This window comes from Anolis sagrei, chromosome 5 (assembly GCF_037176765.1).
Source record: "Anolis sagrei isolate rAnoSag1 chromosome 5, rAnoSag1.mat, whole genome shotgun sequence".
Classification (NCBI taxonomy): Eukaryota; Metazoa; Chordata; class Lepidosauria; order Squamata; family Dactyloidae; genus Anolis; species Anolis sagrei.
In genome coordinates this window covers 91,433,567-91,455,563 of record NC_090025.1, presented here as the reverse complement: position 1 = coordinate 91,455,563, position 21,997 = coordinate 91,433,567, and the positions used below count along the sequence as shown (strand labels likewise).

The 21,997-nt window shown below is 38.9% G+C and overlaps 1 protein-coding gene across 3 annotated transcripts in view; it reads left to right on the top strand.

The window, feature by feature from the left end:
* The window catches only part of ITPR2 (inositol 1,4,5-trisphosphate receptor type 2), a 313,417-nt gene that overhangs the window by 279,712 nt on the left and 11,708 nt on the right, over window positions 1–21,997 (top strand). For all 3 annotated transcript variants that reach the window (XM_060778249.2, XM_060778247.2, XM_067468876.1), the window contains 7 exons: window positions 7,940–8,115; window positions 9,329–9,493; window positions 11,574–11,769; window positions 12,870–12,959; window positions 13,425–13,555; window positions 16,188–16,353; window positions 17,432–17,592. In XM_060778249.2, the coding sequence (XP_060634232.2) occupies window positions 7,940–8,115; window positions 9,329–9,493; window positions 11,574–11,769; window positions 12,870–12,959; window positions 13,425–13,555; window positions 16,188–16,353; window positions 17,432–17,592 (1,085 nt within the window). The remainder of the gene's footprint in view (window positions 1–7,939; window positions 8,116–9,328; window positions 9,494–11,573; window positions 11,770–12,869; window positions 12,960–13,424; window positions 13,556–16,187; window positions 16,354–17,431; window positions 17,593–21,997) is intronic.

The following is a 21,997-nucleotide window of genomic DNA, read 5'->3' as shown; positions in this document are numbered from 1 at the left end:
ATATCCTATCGAAGGACTCGCCAAAATCAGGGCCTTTAATTACTGATCTAAAATAAAAAATCTTGAAGATAATAGACTTCCAAAATTGTGCTTTGTAGAACAATCTAATGGCCAAAACCAAGCTTCCTGGTCAGAACAATTAATAAGGTTCCTCCGCACCTGCAGATTACAAATTGCCTCCTTGGGCCAGAATAGGGATGCTGAAAAAAGGACTGTAACTCAAAGGGTCCCAGATATTGAAGCCCAGAAAGATATAGCTACCCTGTCAAACACAGGATCCCTGAAGTGGTTAGGGCGCTTTAAACATAATTTCCAGAGGGTGCCATACCTAAAAGCTGACATGCCAAGACACCTAAGAACCACTTTTACCAGGGCAAGATTTGAACAAATTGGAGAGACACGGCAGATTTAATCATATCCCATATGAAGAAAGATTCTGTATCTGTGGAGCCCCTGAAGTTGAAAATTTGAACCACATTTTACATAACTGCAACCTATATGAAAAAGAAAGGAAAAAATATTTATGGCCTTTCATTTGCAATAAAATAAGCTGGGATACAATCTCATTTTTGTTGGCTGGTTTTAACCCCATTCTGACAACACAAGTTGCCCTTTATTTGTTTAAAGCTGCTAAAAGGAGATCAGAGTAAATAGATCAGATAGTGGTGCAGTGTAGGGGAGATGAGGATAGTTGATGCATATATCTATGGCTAAGCTACATTGGTTTTAAGTTGATAAATTCCTATATATTTGTATTCTATTTTAATAGGACCAGGTGTATGTTGTATGTTGTGTTTGCACTGTCTGTTTTTATAAGGCCAACTGGCTAATCAATAAAAATTGTTGTTGTTTCAGAGCAAGTCAGGGAGTGCTATGATTTTTAGCTTTGAATAAGTTTTAATGGATTTAAACTGTGAATTTTAATACTGTTATGTTTAATTCTGTTTTAATGTTTGCTTATTTGTATATTTTAAATTACGTGATCATATTTTTAATTGTAATCCACCTAGTCTCATTTGGGGGGAAAATTGGGTATAAATAAACATATAATAATAATAATAATAATAATAATAATAATAATAGACTGCAAGCTGGAAAAGAGAAAGAAGGTAATTTCTCCACCCGTCCACAAAGTACACCTGTTTAAAGAGACAAAAGCTTTTCTCGCATGTGTCCCCTAAGGTCAAAGCAGAGGATAAAACTCTTAGAAAAACCACAAAAACAGCGTAAAGACTGGATCAGCCTAATCTTTCTGACTTGCTCTCTTTATATATTCGGATATTTATTTATTTTTACTAGAGAAGTGGGGTCTTCAAATATGCAACTTGCACATTGCTGCAGTCTGAATGTTTCCTTTGCACATTTCAACCACATTCAAGCCTTGGGGAAAGGGTTTTTAAAAGTAAGTTAAGTTTCTATTTTCTTCATGGATTGGAGGTGCTTGTGAGGATGGGTTCATAAAGAGTAGATGCCCTTGTTTATACGGAGGCTCCTCTTCAGCGGTTTTCTTGATGACGGATGAGCTGTGACCTGGAAAGACCCCCCCCCCCCCCACCAGCATGTAGGCCAAGAAGAAAGGTCAGCCTCCATTCCTCCCCACTTTAATCATCGGTTGAGCCAGTTTACCACTGGGAGCGTGTGTAATTGCCCAGGCAAGCGGAGGAAGTTTTAATGAGGAGCACATGCTTCTCCTTGAAGTTGGACTCACTCCATTGGTGATGACTCACGTGAACAGTCAGGTGAAAGCCACTTCTAGTCACATTACGAAGTGAATTCATGATGAACCTATGACCTCGAGGTGGAAGACTTTATATCCCTTTACCAATCCCTCTAATAATCCAGTTAACGTTTAAACAGAGCACATTTGAAAGCTGCTTTTGCTTTTGTCTGTAGCTTTTAAAGCCATGGTAACAACACTCTTATTGTGAGCTATGACAAAACAGAGATGTAAATATTTCCTAAGCAGTTGTTGTCCTTGTCGAACAAGTGGCATTTTCTAAAATGCATCGTGCTCAATGCAATTCACGCACAAACATGAACACAGAAACCATAAATATAGTTCTCTTGTTCTCCTTTCTATTACCTAGTTTTTGTAGAAGAAATCTTTTAACATAAGGGAGATGCTATTTAAATGCTTTAAAATTGTTTTTAAGTTAGTCTTTATTTAAACTTTCTGAATTGTTTATAAAACTATTATTACTTTTAGCTGTAAACTTTTTTTGAATTGAGATTGTCAGTTGTCAGCCACCTTGGGTCTCTTATTTGGAAAAAGGCGGGATAGAAATAAAATACATAAATAATAAGTAACAGTAAATTTAGCCCATGACAAAAACAACCAAGTAACAACATTGAATCTTATAACGTTAACTCAGTTAAAACATCACTGATTTAAATAACTACCAATATACATCATGATGAACAATGTATGTAACACGATTTTTGTTACTGAGTTATAATTATCATTTCCTAATTGGTTCTATCATAAAGATGTGGCAAAGGTTTATTAAACTGCAAAAACCTTGTGTGTGACATCCTGCAGCAGATTTTGCTATATTTCATCGAGTCTCAACCAATTCAACATAGTTAAAAACAAAGTTTCTGGAGTATAATAACTACTTTCAATGTAAGTACCGCACACTTAAACAAGAATAGCACTTTCAAACCCAGAACATTTTTTTCCGGATTTTGTTACATCATGTAATAGAAGTTCCTGTTGTTATAATTTCTGAGGTCACTAAAGTTATAAATTGTTCTTAATGGCTTCAGAGGAAATGGACAACTTTTTGTGTGTGTGTGTCAGGAGCAACTTGAGAAACTGCAAGTCACTTTTGGTATGAGAGAATTGGCTGTCTGCAAGGACATTGCCCAGGGGATGCCCAGATGTTTTACAATCCTTGTGGGAGGCTTCTTCACTTCACTTCACTTCACTTCACTTCACTTTATTTCTTAATTAGTCGCCCTCCACCAAGGTGCTCTGAGCGACTTACAGTCTAAAATAGCATTTACACAATATAAAAACATTCAACATGAAAACATTCAACATAAAAACATCCAACAGTGACTATTTGGCAAATTAGATCTGATTACTTAAATGCACAACCAAACAGCCAAGTTTTGAGTGCCTTTACAAAAGGTCGCAACTCTGACATTGCTGTAATGTGTGGAGGCAATGAGTTCCACAGAATTGTAGCATAGGTCGAAAAAGCTCTACGCCTTGTAGCTTCCAGGTGTACCTCCCTAGGGCCCGGTATATATAGGAGATTTTCCTGGGTGGATCGAGGTGACCACTGATGGAGAAAAGGAATGAGGCGGTCCCTAAGATATAAAGGTCCTTGGCTTCTCTCATGTCCCCGCATGTCCCCGGATTCGAACTTCTGATCCATTGGTCTTTAGTCCTGACTGCACAAGGGTTTAACCCACTGTGCCATCAGGAACTCCTAACAGACAGCTGGCAAGAAGAGAAAGAATCAGCTGCTGTTTCACTGCTAAATGGGACTTTTTTCTGTTGCTGTTTTCCCCTAAGAGAACCAGTCATGTAGTCAGACAAGCAAAAATGGGATTAGACAAAATCATGAAAATATATCAGTGATTCATGGCTATGTAAGCTCCACATGTAAAGGTACAATGCTGCCAGAACTTGGGAAAAAATACTTCGTAGAATCGGCTAACCAGCATGGCCAATGATCATTATGTTTATCGGTGTCTGGAAAAAGTGCTTTTCTGAAACTTTTTGTCATCTTACTGAAAACCAAGTAATAAAAGGCAAGATGGTAGGAGGATTATTGCATTCCTCCCTTCTTATGTGCTGCCTAGAGGCAAGCGTAGTCCATTTTGCTGAACTAGGTGGACTATTTGTATTAGGAACAAACAAAGTAAGCCTAATGATCCACATGTGCCCCCCCCCCCCCCGACCCTCTCTAGACCCATTCTCTTGTTCCAAACTCTCTGAGGGTGTGGAGAGCATTCTCACATTTGTGCTTTTATTGTGTCCCCTGGTGTCAAGTTTAATTTACATTTGCTATTGACCTTGAAGGGAAGACTGATAATGATAATAATAATAATAACAACAACAACACTTTATTTGTACCCTTCTACCATCTCCCCAAGGGACTCGGTGCGGCTTACATGAGGCCGAGCCCAAATACAACAATACAAGCAATAATAACAACAATACAAGCAATTAAAATAAAAAACATGGACAATAAAATATGCAACACTTAACAATAAGACAACACACAATTAAAAACAGTGGGAAGGCCAAATATAAAGTTAAAATTGGAAATGATGCCGGGACATGGGCGAAAAGGTGAAAGTGGCATTTGTGGAAAACGTACAAGCAGACCTAATATGTAAAGTGCTTTGGAGGACAAAGTGCTATGGGATCATTATTCTGGGAAGGCACACTGGAACAACCACGCCTTCAAACTCCTCCTAAAGACTGCCAAAGTTGATGGCTAGAAATTGACTTGAATATGTGTTTTCCTGACCCGACTTGCTTTACCTGCTCATGTTGCTGTGGTATCCCTTTCTCTCTCTGATTTCCCTATGACCACATCTTTCAAACACATTAGCATGTGAATGAGATTTAGATAAGGTGACAGCAGGGATCAGAGAAAGGAGGAGAACAGGAGAGAAAGACCTATAAAGCCTGATTCACGTGTTTTATCCACAGGCTACTTTTCTCTCTTCTCTCACTCTGGAGCTAATCAGAGATCCAGAATATAACACCCATTTGGACTGAGACAAGAGTCATCAGAGGGCTCTGCAAAGTAGAGAGAATACTTCCTTTTGTCAATTGGTGCCTTCCTAAGCAATGTTGATTGTTTCAAATGTCATTTCAGAAATGAAATCATAAAAGTTTGGTTCTAATTCAGAAAAGGAAACAGACAGATTTTATTTATTTATCATGTCAGGGGCAGACCAAACAAATTGCATTGCATTTTTTTAACAAACAAAAAATAGAACACAAAGTTTGCAAGCTTGGTAGTTGATTAAATGTCCTTTGACTAGTATCTGGCCACTTGGAGTGCCTCTGGTGTTGCTGGAAGAAGGTCCTCCATTGTGCATGTGGCAGGGCTCAGGTTGCATTGCAGCAGGTAGTCTGTAGTTTGCTCTTCTCCACACTCGCATGTCGTGGATTCCACTTTGTAGCCCCATTTCTTAAAGTTGGCTCTGCATCTCGTGGTGCCAGAGCGCTGTTTGTTCAGCGTGTTCCAAGTCGCCCAGTTTTCTGTGTGCCCAGGGAGGAGTCTCTCATTTGGTATCAGCCATTGATTGAGGTTCTGGGTTTGAGCCTGCCACTTTTGGACTCTCACTTGCTGGGGTGTTCCAGTGAGTGTCTCTGTAGATCTTAGAAAACTATTTCTTGATTTAAGTCGTTGACATGCTGGCTGATATCCAAACGGGATGAGCTGGAGATGTCACTGCCTTGGTACTTTCACTATTGGTTGCTACTTCCTGGCGGATGTCAGGTGGTGCAATACCGGCTAGACAGTGTAATTTCTCCAGTGATGTAGGGCGCAGACACCCCGTGAGAATGCGGCATGTTTCATTAAGAGCCACATCTACTGTTTTAGCGTGGTGATATGTGTTCCACACTGGGCATGCATACTCAGCAGCAGAGTAGCATAGCCAAAGGGCAGATGTCTTCACAGTTTCTGGTTGTGACCCCAGGTTGTGCCAGTCAGCTTTCGTATGATATTATTTCTAGCACCCACATTTTGCTTGATATTCAGGCAGTGCTTCTTGTAGGTCAGGGCACGGTCCAGAGTGACTCCCAGATATTTGGGCATGCTGCAATGCTCCAGTGGGATTCCTTCCCAGGTAATCCTCAGAGCTCGGGATGCTTGTCTGTTCTTAAGGGTAAAAGCACATGTCTGTGTTTTAGATGGATTAGGGATCAGCTGGTTTTCCCTGTAATAAGTGGTAAGAGCACCTAGAGCTTCAGAGAGCTTCTGTTCAACCATCTCAAAGCTCCCTGCTTGAGCTGTTGATGTCAGGCACGATCATCTGCATAGATGAAACTCTCTGTCCCTTCTGGCAGTGGCTGGTCATTTGTGTAAATGTTGAACATTGATGGAGCAAGCATGCTGCCCTGAGGCAGGCCATTCTTCTGTTTCCACCATCTACTTCTCTGGCCCTGGAACTCAACAAAAAAGCTCCTGTTTTGTAACAGGTTTCCTATGAGGCGAGTGAGGTGGTAGTCAGATGGCAACTCTCATTATTTTTTTTAAAACACCTGTCGTTCTTGTTGCGGTTGTTTTACCTCTCTTAGTAGTTCAGTGAATGTTTATGGTTGGTTTATTCAATTATTCTTCACCTTTTTGCAATGGGTGTTTACCAAAATAAAGTGAACAGTGCAGCTCACATGCTGTGAGAGTTGAACTAGATTGGCACATCATGGGGACCCTTGCTGAACAGAGTTAATACTAGAAGAGTTTGGTACATGTCAGGAAAGGTGCTCAATTATTTCAAATTTTTCTGTTTCAATCCTTTTTTTGTGACTCAAGTCTCTTTCCACTACGAGAATTACTTCTAATTAGTTGTGTATAGAATCATAGTCTTGCCTTGCAACCCATACAAAATTATGAGAAAGCACTGCACACAATTAATCTATTTGCAAGTATCAGCTGACACAGTTAATCCCCTCTCTATATGATGGGGACTCTTACGTGGGAGAAATAGCCCATCTTTCACCATATCTTGCTTGGCAGAAATCAGTGAGTAAAAATTTGCATTGCATGGAGGGAGTGAAAGAGAATGAATTACTAATGTCTGAAGAGAAAGTTGTTCTTAAGAGCAGGACCCGGCTGCTAGTTTTGCAGCAGTTTTATATTTAGAAGTTTTATTGAGTTTTATAAACGGAACAAGTACAACGAAAGAGTGAGAACAATAACAAAATAGGAAAAGTAAGAAGGAAGAAAAAAGATAGTAAAAAAAGTTTAAAAGGGTAAATGTGACTTCCATTTCATCTTCTTGATTAATATCTTTTCTTTTATTCTATATCTTTAAAAATACTATATATGTTTTAGCTAAACGCTCTTAAAGTCCTTCAGATAGTCATGGAAAAGATCCCAATTTGTCCTTTTAAAATTGTTTCCCATATTCTTCTTCAATAAAAATGTCAATTCATCCATGTCTTTTATTTCTCTCATTTTGTCCAACCATAATTCTATCCGTGGGTGCTGTTCTAATTTCCATTCCTTCGCATAAACAATTCTAGCTGCGGTTGTGGTAAATGTAAAACGTTTATCTTCTTCAGTTAATTGAAGATCTGAGTCAGTAAAACCTAGGAGATAATGTTCTGGTTTTTTGAAAATTTCCTTTTTAAAATCTTTTGAACCTCTTCGTGAATTTTTGCTCAGTATTTGGCAGCTTCCTTACAAGTCCACCACATGTGAAAGAAGGAGCCAAGGTGATCATGACATTTCCAACATTTGTCAGAAAGGTTTTTATACATATGGGCCAGTTGTTTGGGTGTAGTATACCATATATGGAACATTTTATACCAATTCTCTTTCAAGTCTGTAGCATACGTGTATTTCAATTTTTTATTCCATATTTGCTCCCATTCTCTAATTTGGATAGGCCTTCTTAAATTTGTGCCCATGCAGGGTTTAACCTGCTCTTTTTTCAATAAGCCATGTGAGTAATGTATTGTAGATATTCGATATAACTTTTTTTTCAATTTTAATATTTTGTCCCATATCTCTTGCAGCAGTTTTGATCACTCTTTTCACCATACAGTTGTAACTGATAGTCTGAATCAGATGTAGTAATAGAAAGCCACAACACACACCATTTTATTGGTGTAAGCATTTATATAATACAATTTATATTTATTGAAATATAATTCAATGCACTCTTTTTTTGGACTGTAGAGCCCTTTGAAGCATAAGATGGATATTAAAGGAATAACCATATTCTTCTTTCTTTCTAGGTACCCTTTCTCCATTATTTTCTGTTCTCCTCTGGATAGCAGTGGGAATCTGTACATCCTTGCTTTTCTTCTTCCCTAAACCTGTGGGTATTCGGCCATTTTTAGTGTCTGTCATGCTCAGATCCATATATACTATCGGTCTTGGGCCTACACTGATCCTTCTAGGTGCTGCTAATGTAAGTAGACAAAATAAAATGACAATATACACCAACTCACTGATGGGTGTGTTTCCACATTCTGACACTGTTAAAATACTGAAATGGTGGCATATATAAATAATCCATTTAATTTCAACCTCACTCATTCCAGTGTAGATCTCCCCACTCCTTAATCCTATGATGTGTGTGGTGGGGGCGGGGGGGAAGGAGATAATTTTTAAGTATTTTAAAACACTTCTCACTTGAATCCGATGCAAGTGTAGACTCTGAGTTTTCATTGTGCAAAAGCAGAGAAAATTTGGGGGGGGGGGGGGAATCCAACAGCCCCTTCAAAAGGTGGCCGTAGCCTAAATGTATGGCGCCTATACAATTTTTAAGTGAATTGTGATTGGGAAGAGATGGTTTAAATCTCCCTTATCTTTACAATATGTGTGGACACAATTGCATGCATATCCTGTTTGTTCTTGTTAACTACCAAGTCAATATCAGCTTATGGTGACCCCATGAATGGAATACTCTGTACCTTATACTGAAATTCTTGAAGCCCTCTTGTGCCGGCAGGACTGCTGACCAACAGGTCAGCAGTTCGAATCCAAGGAGAGTGGGTTGAGCTCCTTCTGTCAGCTCCAGCTCCCCATGCGGGGACATGAGAGAAGCCTCGAGAATGGTAAAACATCAAACATCTGGGCATCCTTTGGGCAAGGTCCTTGTAGACTGCCAATCTTCTCATACCAGAAGTGAACTTGCGGTTTCTCTAAAAAATTTTAAAACCATGGTAATCAGACAATATTACACTTGACAGGTTTTGAAAATCTGCCTGTGAACACCTAAGGGAGGCCTATATAAGGTTTATCCTAAATCTCTTGAGGGGAACCTTATAAATTCCTAGGTTCTCACAAGATCTCCTATCTCTCAGGAATCTCAAATCCTAGGAAAATTCCATGGTGACCATCCAGCCACGATAACAATATGAGAAGTTTACTCTGCAAGCATGTTTCACAGCCCAGCTGAAGAAAAAGTGCATAGATGCATGATATAACAATGCATTAGTATTGCATATAGTACTTGCATATTAGACCATTATATCATGGTCTTTTTTTTTTTTTTTTGGCAAATGTTCCATTTTATTTAATATGATATTTTAAGGACTGATGGGGTCTGGTTTTTGAAACATAGTAAATTTTCTTCTTGTTCTTTCTGTCTTGCTCCCTTCCCTCGTTCTCTCTGGAAGCTTTGTAACAAGATTGTATTTTTGGTGAGCTTTGTTGGGAATCGTGGCACATTTACCCGTGGGTACAGAGCAGTCATCATGGATATGGCATTTCTCTACCATGTTGCCTATGTTCTTGTCTGTATGCTGGGCCTCTGTGTGCATGAATTCTTTTACAGCTTCCTGGTGAGTATATTTCTGAAGTGGTGTAGATATTGTTGAAAGGAAAAATGATATGAACCTGGTTATGAGTATTTTCTGAAAAGTATACTGATTGTTCAGTTTTTCAACATAGGGTAGCACTAGATTAGTTAAAGCATAAACTCATGTTTTATCACAGTGGCTACATTGCAAACATACGCTCATATGAGTGAGTAAGTGAGTAAGTGAAATGGTTGGCAAGTAAATAAGTGAGTGAAATGATAGGTGAGTGAGTAAGTGAAGTGTAGATGGGTGGGTGAGTGAGTAAAGAAGTGGTGGATGGGTGGTTGAATTAGTAGATGGGTGGGTGCAGAGCTGTAGCCAAAAAGGAGAGGGGCTTTGAAAGAAAAAACAATGGCCTTCCCTCCAAATCCCCCACAAGCTTCACATATTAATTCTCTATAGACTGTAAGATATGTATTTATTAAACATATCTTACAGTCGCTTTTCTACTGCCTATGGTTATTTATTTATCGTGTCATCAGCAACCAGACATTTGTATTACATTTTTAACACAAACAAACAAACAGACAGACAAAACAAAGAATTTGCAAGCTTGGTAGTTGATTAAATGTCCTTTGACCAGTATCTGGCCACTTGGAGTGCCTCTGGTGTTGCCGCAAGGAGGTCCTCCATTGGGCATGTGGCAGGGCTCAGGTTGCATTGCAGCAGGTGGTCAGTGGTTTGCTCTTCTCCACACTCGCATGTCGTGGATTCCACTTTGTAGCCCCATTTCTTGAGGTTGGCTCTGCATCTCATGGTGCCAGAGCGCCGTCTGTTCAGCGCCTTCCAAGTTGCCCAGTTTTCTGTGTGCCCAGGGGGAAGTCTCTCATTTGGTATCAGCCATTGATTGAGGTTCTGGGTTTGAGCCTGCCACTTTTGGACTCTCACTTGCTGGGGTGTTCCAGCAAGTGTCTCTGTAGATCTTAAAAAACTATTTCTTGATTTAAGTCGTTGACATGCTGGCTAATACTCAAACAAGGGATGGGCTGGAGATGGTCCTTTCACTATTGGCTGCTACTTCCCGGCGGATGTCAGGTGGTGCGATACCGGCTAGACAGTGTAATTTCTCCAGGGGTGTAGGGCACAGACACCAAACATCCACTGTTTTAGTGTGGTGAGATGTGTTTCACACCGGGCATGCATACTCAGCAGCAGAGTAGCACTGCCTATGGTGAAGGCATACAAGCATTGAAGGAAGAGTTTTTGGTTCCCCTAACTGACACCAGATCTAACTCTCTGGCTCATACAAATCCAATTAATTAATAGTACAATAATGATTAATATTGACTATAGATCTTCACAGCATCATTTTGTGTGAACATAGTATATCCATTGCCTTTTTTAAATTAAAGTAACTGGGAATACAGCAGGTTAGATAGAAGTTCTTCCATAATCAGACAACACCATTCAGGGTTATGAGCAACCTGACAAATAACTGTGCAAAATACGGTCTTCTATTTATCTCCATGCATGAAATTGATAGACCACATTCTCTTTCAATTATTGATCAATGAGATATCAGACCTTCATTTATGCTTCTAATGCATGTCCACTGCAGTGCCCCAGACATGGAGAGTTATTGTCCCATTCCTTTACATGTTACAGTGTTTAAGAAAGTGGTTTGTTGTTGCTATCCATAACAGGGCAGCTTCACATCTGTAATCTTCTAATCCGTTTAAAAAATAATGTCACTGCTTAAGAATGGTGCGTGAATAAGATCAAACTTTTTTTTTTAAAAAAAACCACTCAAATGTACCCAGAGAACAATGACTAGGAAATATTTCATATCATACTTTTTAAAAAATGAAACAACATGTTTGTGGTAACACACATTTTTGTATGAGAAAGCTATTTTGGATAAAACTGTCTTTCTCAAATATTTGTCCATCACGATTGATCTTTTCACTGAGAAACATCATCAACTTCCAAGGAACCAAAGGATTTGCCAAACTATAGTCTGTAAATAGCTGTTCTAGCACATTTCTTGAGTTTGTGTGACAATCCTCTAAAGAAGATGAGTTCCATGACGTTGATATTCTTTTTATATATTGTTTTCTCCCAGTTGTTTGACTTAGTGTATAGAGAAGAGACTTTGTTGAATGTTATTAAAAGTGTTACACGGAATGGACGCTCCATTATCTTGACTGCAGTCCTAGCTCTCATCCTTGTTTATCTATTCTCCATTGTTGGATTCTTGTTCTTGAAAGATGACTTCATTATGGAAGTGGAAAGACTGAAAAATAGGACACCAATTGCAGGTAATTCCAAATAGGTAATTCTCCTGAAATGCATTGAGATATATTTATTATCAATTCCAAATTAGATTTGTCCAATGAGAACAGGATATCAGATACTTATTGAATTAGTATTTAGATAATATGATTTTGCCAGCATTGCTCCTTCAACCTTTTCTTTGCAGCACAGATACGTAATGTAATAAATAATTTGTGATGCATGGGGCAAAATAGGTGTTTGATAAAATAAAGCTGATATATACGTCTTTTACTCACTTTGAAAATGTTAAATTAGTGTTTTACTCAACTCCATACATATTTACAAATGAGCATCAAACACTGTTTTTATCCTTGAATACTTAAGTATTCTAGATTCAAAAATATGAGATGTCAGATCAGTGTTCTCCTTGTCAGCCTTTGTGAATAATTTAATGGTTTTTAAAACTGACATTATTTTCATATCTGACAGTTGTTTCTAGCTTTGAATATATTTAATCCTAACTAGATGGAGTTCTGTTTGATGTCAGTTCTTTAATTTAGGCAAAATAGTGATGGAATGCCTATGATATATTGCAAATGTGAAACAGTGATATCATCGTTACCATGATTGCTTTGAATCATATGCTAACTTACTTCTTTGTTTCTTTTGACACTAAATGAGTGATTTGGCAACTTCCTTCATGGCAAAACAAATATTCAAAGTGGTTTGATGCTCAATTAATTTTCTGCATTTGAATTTTGGGGCGTAAAACTAGTGGCTTCAAGGAAAGAAAATATTTGGGGAATTCACAACAGGATGCTTGTGTGTTCAAACATTATTCTTATAATATTATAAAGTATATTATAAAGTATATTATAAAGTATATTATAATATTATAAAGTAAATCCAAAGTGGGCAGTAGCCTTAAGCTGTCTACTGTAAATTCATAATGTAACACAGCAGTGAAAGGAATTTATTTATCTACAGCATTTTGTGTGGCACTAAGTGGAGATACTTCTTCAACCTAATTTTGGTTCCAAAGTATGAAAACTGACAGCATGCCTCTATTTTGATCTTTTAATGTGTCAGATATATTTTGCAATTTATTTGGTAGCAAACCAAACTTTGTTTTTCATTCTGTCAGATGGTGACACATTTGCCACCACAAGCTTAACAACAATGGATACATGTTCGAAAGAAAACTGTACCACTACTATGCCAGCTCTACAGTCAGGTTCGTAGAAATCTGAGATTTTTTTTTTCTGTTTCCATCAAACAAATATCCGTTATTTGAGGAAGACCTATATAATACAGAGATTGCATGATTTTCCTAAAGGCAGCCATATTTTCTTCTTGTAATAATGTTTGGTTAAAAGAAAGTGACATTGTAAAGGTTGCTGCTTGACTTACGAGGGGGGGAGGGTATTCTCTACTAGTATGAGACACCTTCTATTAGTCATTCCTGGGGAACAGGTGAAGAGGACATGCAAGATTACCATTTGACAGCCACCTAATAAATGTAATTGCTGGTACCACCTAGAGTAGCCTCATTAAATTAGTTGTGAAAATCCCATAGATTCAATTGGTCTGCTCTAATTAAGATCGGCAGATTTAGACCACACTCTATATTGTCTGCTTCTGCCCTCAAGTGATATTTAATAGAATCTTGCATCCTATATGTATGTAATTTTCTCCACAGATGAAGAAGCAGATGAAGATGGGATTGAGAGGACCTGTGACACTTTACTAATGTGTATTGTGACAGTATTGAACCAAGGTCTGAGGAATGGTGGCGGTGTAGGAGATGTCCTCCGAAAGCCTTCCAAAGATGTAAGTGTTTCATCTTGGCTGAATATGTGTAACAGTAGCTTTATATTTGCCTGTGCTATTTGATTTATCAGTGTAGCTTTGTGGATATGAACCAGACATGATAATAACAGCTGTAATCATTTTTTCCATGTACGCTGTTTTACTCAAAGCATTATTCTCTCAAGCTGAAAGGGAGAAGCAGACTTTGGTGACATCAAAACACAGATAAATCTTCCATGCATGACTTCACTTTGGGGCTTCCTATAGATTTGTGGGAGGGGGCAGAATAAGAGATCTGTTGAACACTACAGCGTAAATTCCATTGGTAGATCCCTGTCCCCCTCAAAAAAAATCTGGGAGAAAAAACATTCAGATAGGAATAGGGATATTGAAGCACAGTGCTTACTATCTGTATATCGTACAGTGGTTTTTAGAAAGAATAGTGTTTGATGCTACTGAACTTAGCTCGCAGGTCCAAGAGGTGAATATTTAATTATTTATTTATTTAGAGCTTTTATGACCCGGTCTTCTCGACCTCCGAGGAGGGACTCAGGCCGGCTAACAACAGAGAATTAATATACAAATAAACTAAAGCATAATGACATCATAGTACATTAATACATTAAAACACATTAAAATACAGATCAAGAATTACATAAAGCCAATTCGTCAAGGTAAATCACAAATTCATTACCATCCGCCTTGTGGTCAACAGTTATTGATTCGATCATCAATCTGAGAATGCTAAATTCCGGAGCCAAGATTTTATCATCTTTTTGAAAGTCAGGAGGAAGGGGCAGATCTGATCTCTATTGGGAAAGAGTTCCACAGCCGAGGGGCCACCACCAAGAAGGCCCTGTCTCTCATCCCCACCAGCCGCGATTGCGAAGGTGGTGGGACCGAGAGCAAGGCCCCTCCAGAAGATCTTAACAACCTTGATGGTTCATAGTATGGGTGCATAGTAACAGTCCTTCTCAGAATAGATTGTCAAAGTGATCGTATCCCTACAGTCTATACTGGAAATTGGATATAAACAACTTCAGCATGTTTCAGACATCAGGTCATCAGACCTTTCTTCAGCAAAGCCATTCCTCACTTGATAAGAGATTAAATATTTATCAATCTCACAACTTGGAACTATTTTTAAATGAAGGAATGCATAATAAGAGGGTCCTGAAGCCCCTTCTATACAGCTGGATAAAATTCCACATTTTCTGCTTTGAACTGGAATATATGGCAGTGTGGATTCTGATAACCCAGTTGAAAGCAAATATTATGGGATTTTCTGCCTTGATATTCTGGGTTATATGGCTGTGTGGAAGGCTGTGTCTAAACTTCATCATTGACTCCTGCCTCTGAGAATGGGGTCAAAGCTTTCAGCTCAGAAGAGTTGGCTTTCCTGGCCATCATGGTTTCAACATCACATGTAGATTTTATGCATTCTTGATTCAAGGGGAGATTACACAGCTTCCCTAACTCCTACTTTGTCTCATTCTTGTCTTCTTCTCCAGCTTCCTTTCTTCACATGTTGTAACATGATATTCTGTGGTTGCTATGCAGTCTAAGGCCGGTTACACACAGGCCTTTAACTCACGCCCAATTAGTTTTAAGAAACCCGATTGCGCACGGGTTAAAGTCCACATACCTCTCACCAAAACCCATGCTTTTTGGGAGGTGTCTAGATTCCCTGCCATACTTTCTGGCAGGGCACCCGGACATCAAACAACCCCCCCTCTCGAAAGGCCTAAAATTGAAAATTACTGACCCAGCCACCATGAAACTAATTCCGGAGTCCTCCTGGCTTGTAGAAATGATGCACTGGGGTGGGGGGTGGGGGGCAAGGAGGAAAATTGGCCAGGTGAGCAATTTTTCATTTTTAGGCCTTTTCAAGGAGGGGGGGGGGTGCTGGCTTGGGTTTCTGGGCTCGAGAATCCTGAAAATCCTGAAACACCTGTGTGGATTGGGCCCGGGGATCATGTGACGTGGGCCTCATCCACACAGGGCCCATAGGAGGTGTCAAATGAATTTGGGACAAAGCAGAGTTTTTCTGCTTTATCTCAACTTAATTTGATTTCACCGGAGGTGTCATTTGATTGACTCCAGTAAAAGCGTGTGAACTCACGTGTTTTGAACCCTGTCTGGATGTGCCCTAAGAAGTAGAGTGAGTTGGCGACCAGAGAAAGAAATGGAAAGGGAAAGATTAGTAGCAAATTGAGTAAAACAATTACTGGTGAGGAAGAAGAGGGAAGTATAGTGGTTCACAGAAGATTCAAATATAGTAAAGCAGGGATCTGAAACTTTAATTCTTCTGCATTTGAAGAAGTGGGTTATTATCCACGAAATAAATGTTTTAGTCTTAAAGATGCCACAATGGCTGTGTTTCCCTTTTTCCTCTTTTTAATGCTGAAACAGAATAACACACTTGTCTCTTTGCAAATTGCTCAAGTTTTTCTTGCTTTTCCTAGCTCAATTTATCTCTCTTAGACTAGCTGTATGAGATGAAGAGTATCTAACAAATCCATGGTAGGCAACTGGCTTGTTTGTAATAGTTGACATGAGTGGATGTTATGAAAATATATATGATCAAACGTAAATGTTCTTTCCCTGCTGGGTATAAATTTGACATTACATAGAAATATCACTGTTGTTTCAGGAGCCACTTTTTGCTGCTCGAGTTGTGTATGATCTTCTGTTTTATTTCATTGTCATAATTATTGTCCTGAACCTCATATTTGGAGTCATCATTGATACATTCGCAGATCTCAGAAGTGAAAAACAGAAAAAAGAGGAAATATTAAAGACAACATGTTTCATCTGTGGTATGTTTTAGTGAGCTATATTAAACTGGCTGGGAGGAAGAAGTTTTAAATTATCTCATCTTTAATAAAGGGTGATTTACAACACCTCTCATTGCTTAGCAATTCTAAACCGAATGGCAAGTCAAAAAATAACTTTGATGTTCACTGTCTGTAGAATTTGAAAGCTAACTTAGCTTCATGCCATCTTTGCTATCATTTCTGCTAATAAAATAAGGAGACGTTGTATGTTAGCATATTTCCGCATATTGCTGGAATGATCCACAATGGGGGTTGTGTGTGGTCTCATCCTCAGAACTTAAGCATGCATGCAACTGAATTACTGTATTTTCTGGTGTATTAGATGACTTTTTAAGCCTGGAAAATCTTACGAAAAGTCAGGGGTTGTTTAGTATGCTGGGTATAAATTAAAATAATAATAATTAAAAGAAAATAATAAAATCTCCCTTAGTGAAGGAGCCTAAGGAAGGAGGGAGGAGGAGGAGGCCAGAGGGAGGGAGGGCATGGGGAGGAAGAGACGCAGACTGCATTGCTACAGAGACCTGCTGGGGGTGATTACCCTCTGGGCTTTCCCTCTGGCCCCTGCTGCTTTCCCCACTCTCCTTTCAAGGACCTCCTCTGCCCTCACCGCTCACCTCCTTCGAAGGCCACTGGGCTTGCCTAGGCCCAAAGAAGTGCCTCTGGACGATGACTTCCAGCAGCCCTGGGTGGCAGCGTGCCTTGGATATGTTTGCTGAGGCATTCTGGGAGCCATAGTTCCCTGATTCCTACTGCTTCCAGACTGCCTCAGCGAGCACATCCAAGGCACACCACTGTCCAGGGCTGCTGGGATTTGTCATCTGTAGGTGCAAGGAAGCGCCTCTGGCGTGCCTTGGATGTGCTCACTGAGACAACCTGGAAGCAGTAGTTCCCTGACTCCTATGGCTCCCAATGCAGAAATTTAATGACGATGAAATCTTATCACAAAATACCTTTTTGCACTCTCTTTTTCTGGTTAAAGTTGTTTTTTAAAGCTTGAATTGTAAGCAGGTGTTGACATGATATGTAGACAGTGAATTTTTTGTGTGTCTCTTTTTTGCAGGTCTTGAGCGAGATAAATTTGATAACAAGACAGTTTCATTTGAAGAGCACATAAAGTCTGAGCACAACATGTGGCACTATTTGTACTTTATAGTTCTAGTCAGAGTGAAAGACCCTACAGAATACACTGGTCCTGAAAGTTATGTGGCTCAGATGATCCAGGTGAGTCGATTTTTGTATCAGTCGTGCAGCAGAGAGAAGGTTCTGTAAAGAGTAGCAGGACTTGAACCATGGGAAGCTTTGATCAGTATTACTATAAAAGAATGTTTATTCATTTGCAGTAGCCCTTGATAATGACCCAATGCTGGGTATGATGAAGAGATGAAGGCAGATTTCACAGTTTTACAATCACTTACCTCTAAACTTGTAAGTGTTTAGTGGGTTACTTCAAGCTGTGATCCAAGAAATTAATTGAGTCAGATACTGGTTTGCAGCACGTGAGTCAAAATAGCCCTTCTACATGTTGTAATCCATGCATTATTGGAGTGGTTGATGAGAGCCAACGTTTTATTTAGTCCATTATTTCTAATGGGATTTGAGATTATACAAACATATACAGGGAAGTAGAAATCACAGTCCTGCAGCACACAGAATGGTTGAAACAAAATGGTATTGAACAGGTGTAAAAAAAGCAGGTTTGACTAATCTATGACATTGCCCAAGCAATTAGAAGATTATATACCACCATTTGTATTTAAGGTGTATTGTATGCACTCCCAATCTGACAAACTGCATGCATTTTAATAGTGATAGTAAATCCAAGTGCAAAATTGAGGGGGGGGGGGGGGGGGAGAGAGAGAGAGAGACAACCTGCATCAATTTGTGCTTGGTTGATGAGAATACTGGACTGGTTGTTCTGCTTATTCTTTCCCTCCATCTATCTGTTTTAGCAGATAACTGCACGGTATCATATTGATGTATTAATATTAGTCCTCTAGTGCCAGCAATTGAAAATTACCAATGCAGTAATACACTAATGTATTTTTCATTTACATTAATGTAGGATCTCCATAATTGAGACACTAAAATATTAAAACGGGCTCCAAAGGGCTCTCTGCACCTTGTGTTTTCAGTTCGAAAACCCAAGTTTTGGAAGTATAATGACTTAGAATATAGTCTGTGGATTGCTGGGAATTATTTGATACAAAGTATTGAATTATAGGTTTTGTGAAGTTCTTTTTTTTTTTTTTTTTGGCAGAACAGCATTGCATTAAAACCTGATAGTAAATCAGATTGAAGAGCGTTGATTCACACTACATTTTAAAGAATTAACTAATAATGAGTGGATGCACCACTTGTGTCCCATCAGAATCATTCAGTACAACAAAACTTGCTTAAATTCCCTCATATACAGAATTTGAAAACATTGCATGGGTCTCAGATTGTATCCACAATTCATATCTGCTGCTCCTGCCTTTCTTTTCTAACGATGTCATGGAAAGATTAAATGGAAGGCCCAGTGAAGTATGGAAGCGTCTCAATCAGCATTTGATGTTATTATGCACAGCCACTAATTGTTACAGGAGCATCTATGGTCATAGGAATTCACAGGAACTATACGTTCCTGACACTTTAGAACAGGGGTCCTCAAACTAAGGCCCGAGGGCCAGATACCCGGCCCTCGTTCAGGGTCAACCTAATTCTGAAACGACTTGAAAGCACACAACATCAACAACAATCCTATCTCATCAGCCATAAGCAGGCCCACACTTCCCATTGAAATACTAATAAGTTTATATTTGTTAAAATTATGCTTCATTTAAATTATTGTATTGTTTTTCAGTGTTTTTTGCACTGCAAATAAGATACATGCAGTGTATTCATTCATTCATTCTTTTTTTTTTCAAATTATAATCCGGCCATCCAACAGTTTGAGGGCCTGTGACCTGGCCCTCTGTTTAAAAACTTTGAAGACCCCTGCTTTAGAACCAAAATCTAATTCTATCCATAAGGAGAGATAAAAAGAAGTCCTTCATTACACAATGTATATATTTGAACTATGGCATTTCTATTTCAGGATTTAGTGGTGGCCATGAACATAGATGGCTTTCAAGGGGAATCAAGAACATTTTATGAAGGATAAGACTATAATTGGTTACTTGTGATATTTCTTTTATTTATGACATTTATATCCTGTCTTTCTTACAATGAAGTTGATAGAGGTGATTCACCTTATTATGCTTACAATAACCCTGTGTGAAACACCAAGCTGAGATAGAGATTAGCCCAGTATCTCCCAGTGCCCCAATAAGACATGGCCCTAAAATTCCTTGGTCCCAGTGCAACACTCAAAGTGGAACACCACACTGCTTTCTGTTTTGTACCAGTTGTGATTCTTATGTACTTCGAAAGCACGGGGTGCTCTATTCATGCCCAACCACAAGCTTCCTGTAAGGACCTGATTGTCTATTGTGGAGACAGACAGAATGCTTTTGTAAACAGATGGATATTGAGATTCTTTTGTACTTTGAAATCTCAGGCCCTTCCACACAGCCATATAACCTAGAATATTAAGGTGGAATAACCTGCAATATCTGCTTTGAACTGGGTTATCTGAGTCCGCACTGCCATATTTCCCAGTTCAAAGCAGATATTGCGGGATATTATTCAGCTATGTGGAAGGGGCCCTAGACACAGCCTTAAGGCAAAGGCAAACTCTTTCTGAATAAATTTTGCAATAAAACCCTTGTAATCAGTTCATAGGCTTGCTTTAAATTAATCTTCCGGTCACCATTGATCAGAAATAACTTGAAGGTATGCAATAAAATATTGTTCAACAACTATTGCTCAGCTTTTTGAATAAAGTTACTTTTAAAAGTGTTTGAATAACATTAAGTCATATACTATATACAAGGAATCCATGTTAGAAGTGCAAACTCATGTGCTTATTATCGTTCATCCTATCTGTACAATATTTCATCTAATTCCTTTCAGTAGAATACTATAACACACATCACTCAAGGCACAATTAGCTGTAGAAGTTATATCCTGTAGCTCAAAGTATTTGTATTAAATAAGCCCAATCTAACAGAATACCCAGAATACAATGCTGTTGTGATTTTTTAAAAAAAATTAAAGCAATCAGTTCGTTCCATTGATTAACTTTAATCTCTCCTTGAGATTTGAGCCAAGCCAATTAGCCAAACAAGAAGAAATTTGATATGGTTGGAGACTCAGATACCAACTGGAACAGAAATGGTCTTGTCATTATTCTTGATTATTAGATATAGGTGTTTCACAACTGAGTTTTATTTGTACAGTTGAACTGATTAGTCTGATCCCCAAAATATTTTGTAACAACAAAACAAGGACTATGGGAGCTACAGGAAACTGTAGGTGCCATTTCTAGATTTAGGAAGGCAAAACAAAGCCCACCTATCATTTCCATGGCATGTATTTCCTGAGTAAACTTCATTTAGCAAAATGTTAATGTTTCATTTAAATCCTAGGATTTCCCATGCAGTTTTTCAGAAGTTCCTCAATAGCACTGTGTAAAGGATTATGGATTTTATTTATGAAGAAATCCCAACGCTTTCCACCAAATGTAATGGATTATTAACAAAATCCCACACGCTGCAAACCAGTAGTCATGAAATGTGGCTTCTTTAGTTAAAAATCAAAAGCTGAATAAGCGGGAACACTCTTCTGGCCAATAAACCTTTTAAAAGAACACTGGCTACCACCACACTTAAAAGAAATGTTTAGCCCTTGGCCAGAATTGAGGTATCTTTAGGCTAGAATGTGCTGGATTCACACTCAGGCTTGGTTTTCTGAGGTAACACTTAAGAGATTCCTTTCTAAATACACGCTGGCACCATTTAGCTTTGATTTCTTCTATAAACTGCTTGGAAACTTCTCACACAGAGTCACACATGAGGCAGATGTTGTGAACAAATAACAATGTTGTTTATTTGAGAGAACTAGAACAATACAGGCTTTAAGCTTAGTGGTTTCAATGTTGAATAAAGTGTATAGTTTCTTTAAGCAGTTCAGCACTTAGTTGCAAATAACACTCCTCTCTCCCTCCAGAACTACTGACAGGATTCCTCTCTGCCTAGTAATCCTAAACTCCACACAGACAGTCCTTTCCTTCTGGATCTGTCTCTCTACTCCACCAGCTATCTTTCCCAATAGCTATAAATCTTCCCTCTAACTAACTCTGCTGACTAACTGACTAACTTCTGGCTTCACTAACTCTTCTCTTCTTCACACACTCCCTGACTCCTCTCTCCTTCACACCCAACCCAAAACTGAGTTGTCATGTTTTAAAACGCACCCTTAAAGTCATTTTTTTCTTTTCCCAAGATAAGCCCTGCCCACTATCTCCAGGCCAATCACAAACTCCCCTCATTTCCTTCCAAACTGCTCCTAAGCACCGTCCCCTCCAGGAAATGAGTTTCTTAGATGGATGCCCCCAGGCACCCTTCTAAAATGGCTGCTGAATTTCGTGGGCCTAATTTTCTGAGCTTTTCCTGGCCTAACAGGTAGGAAATTCATCACACACTGCTATCATTAGTCATTGCAGAAAAACTTGGATTTTAGATCCTTCTATGCTCCCTGTATGCAC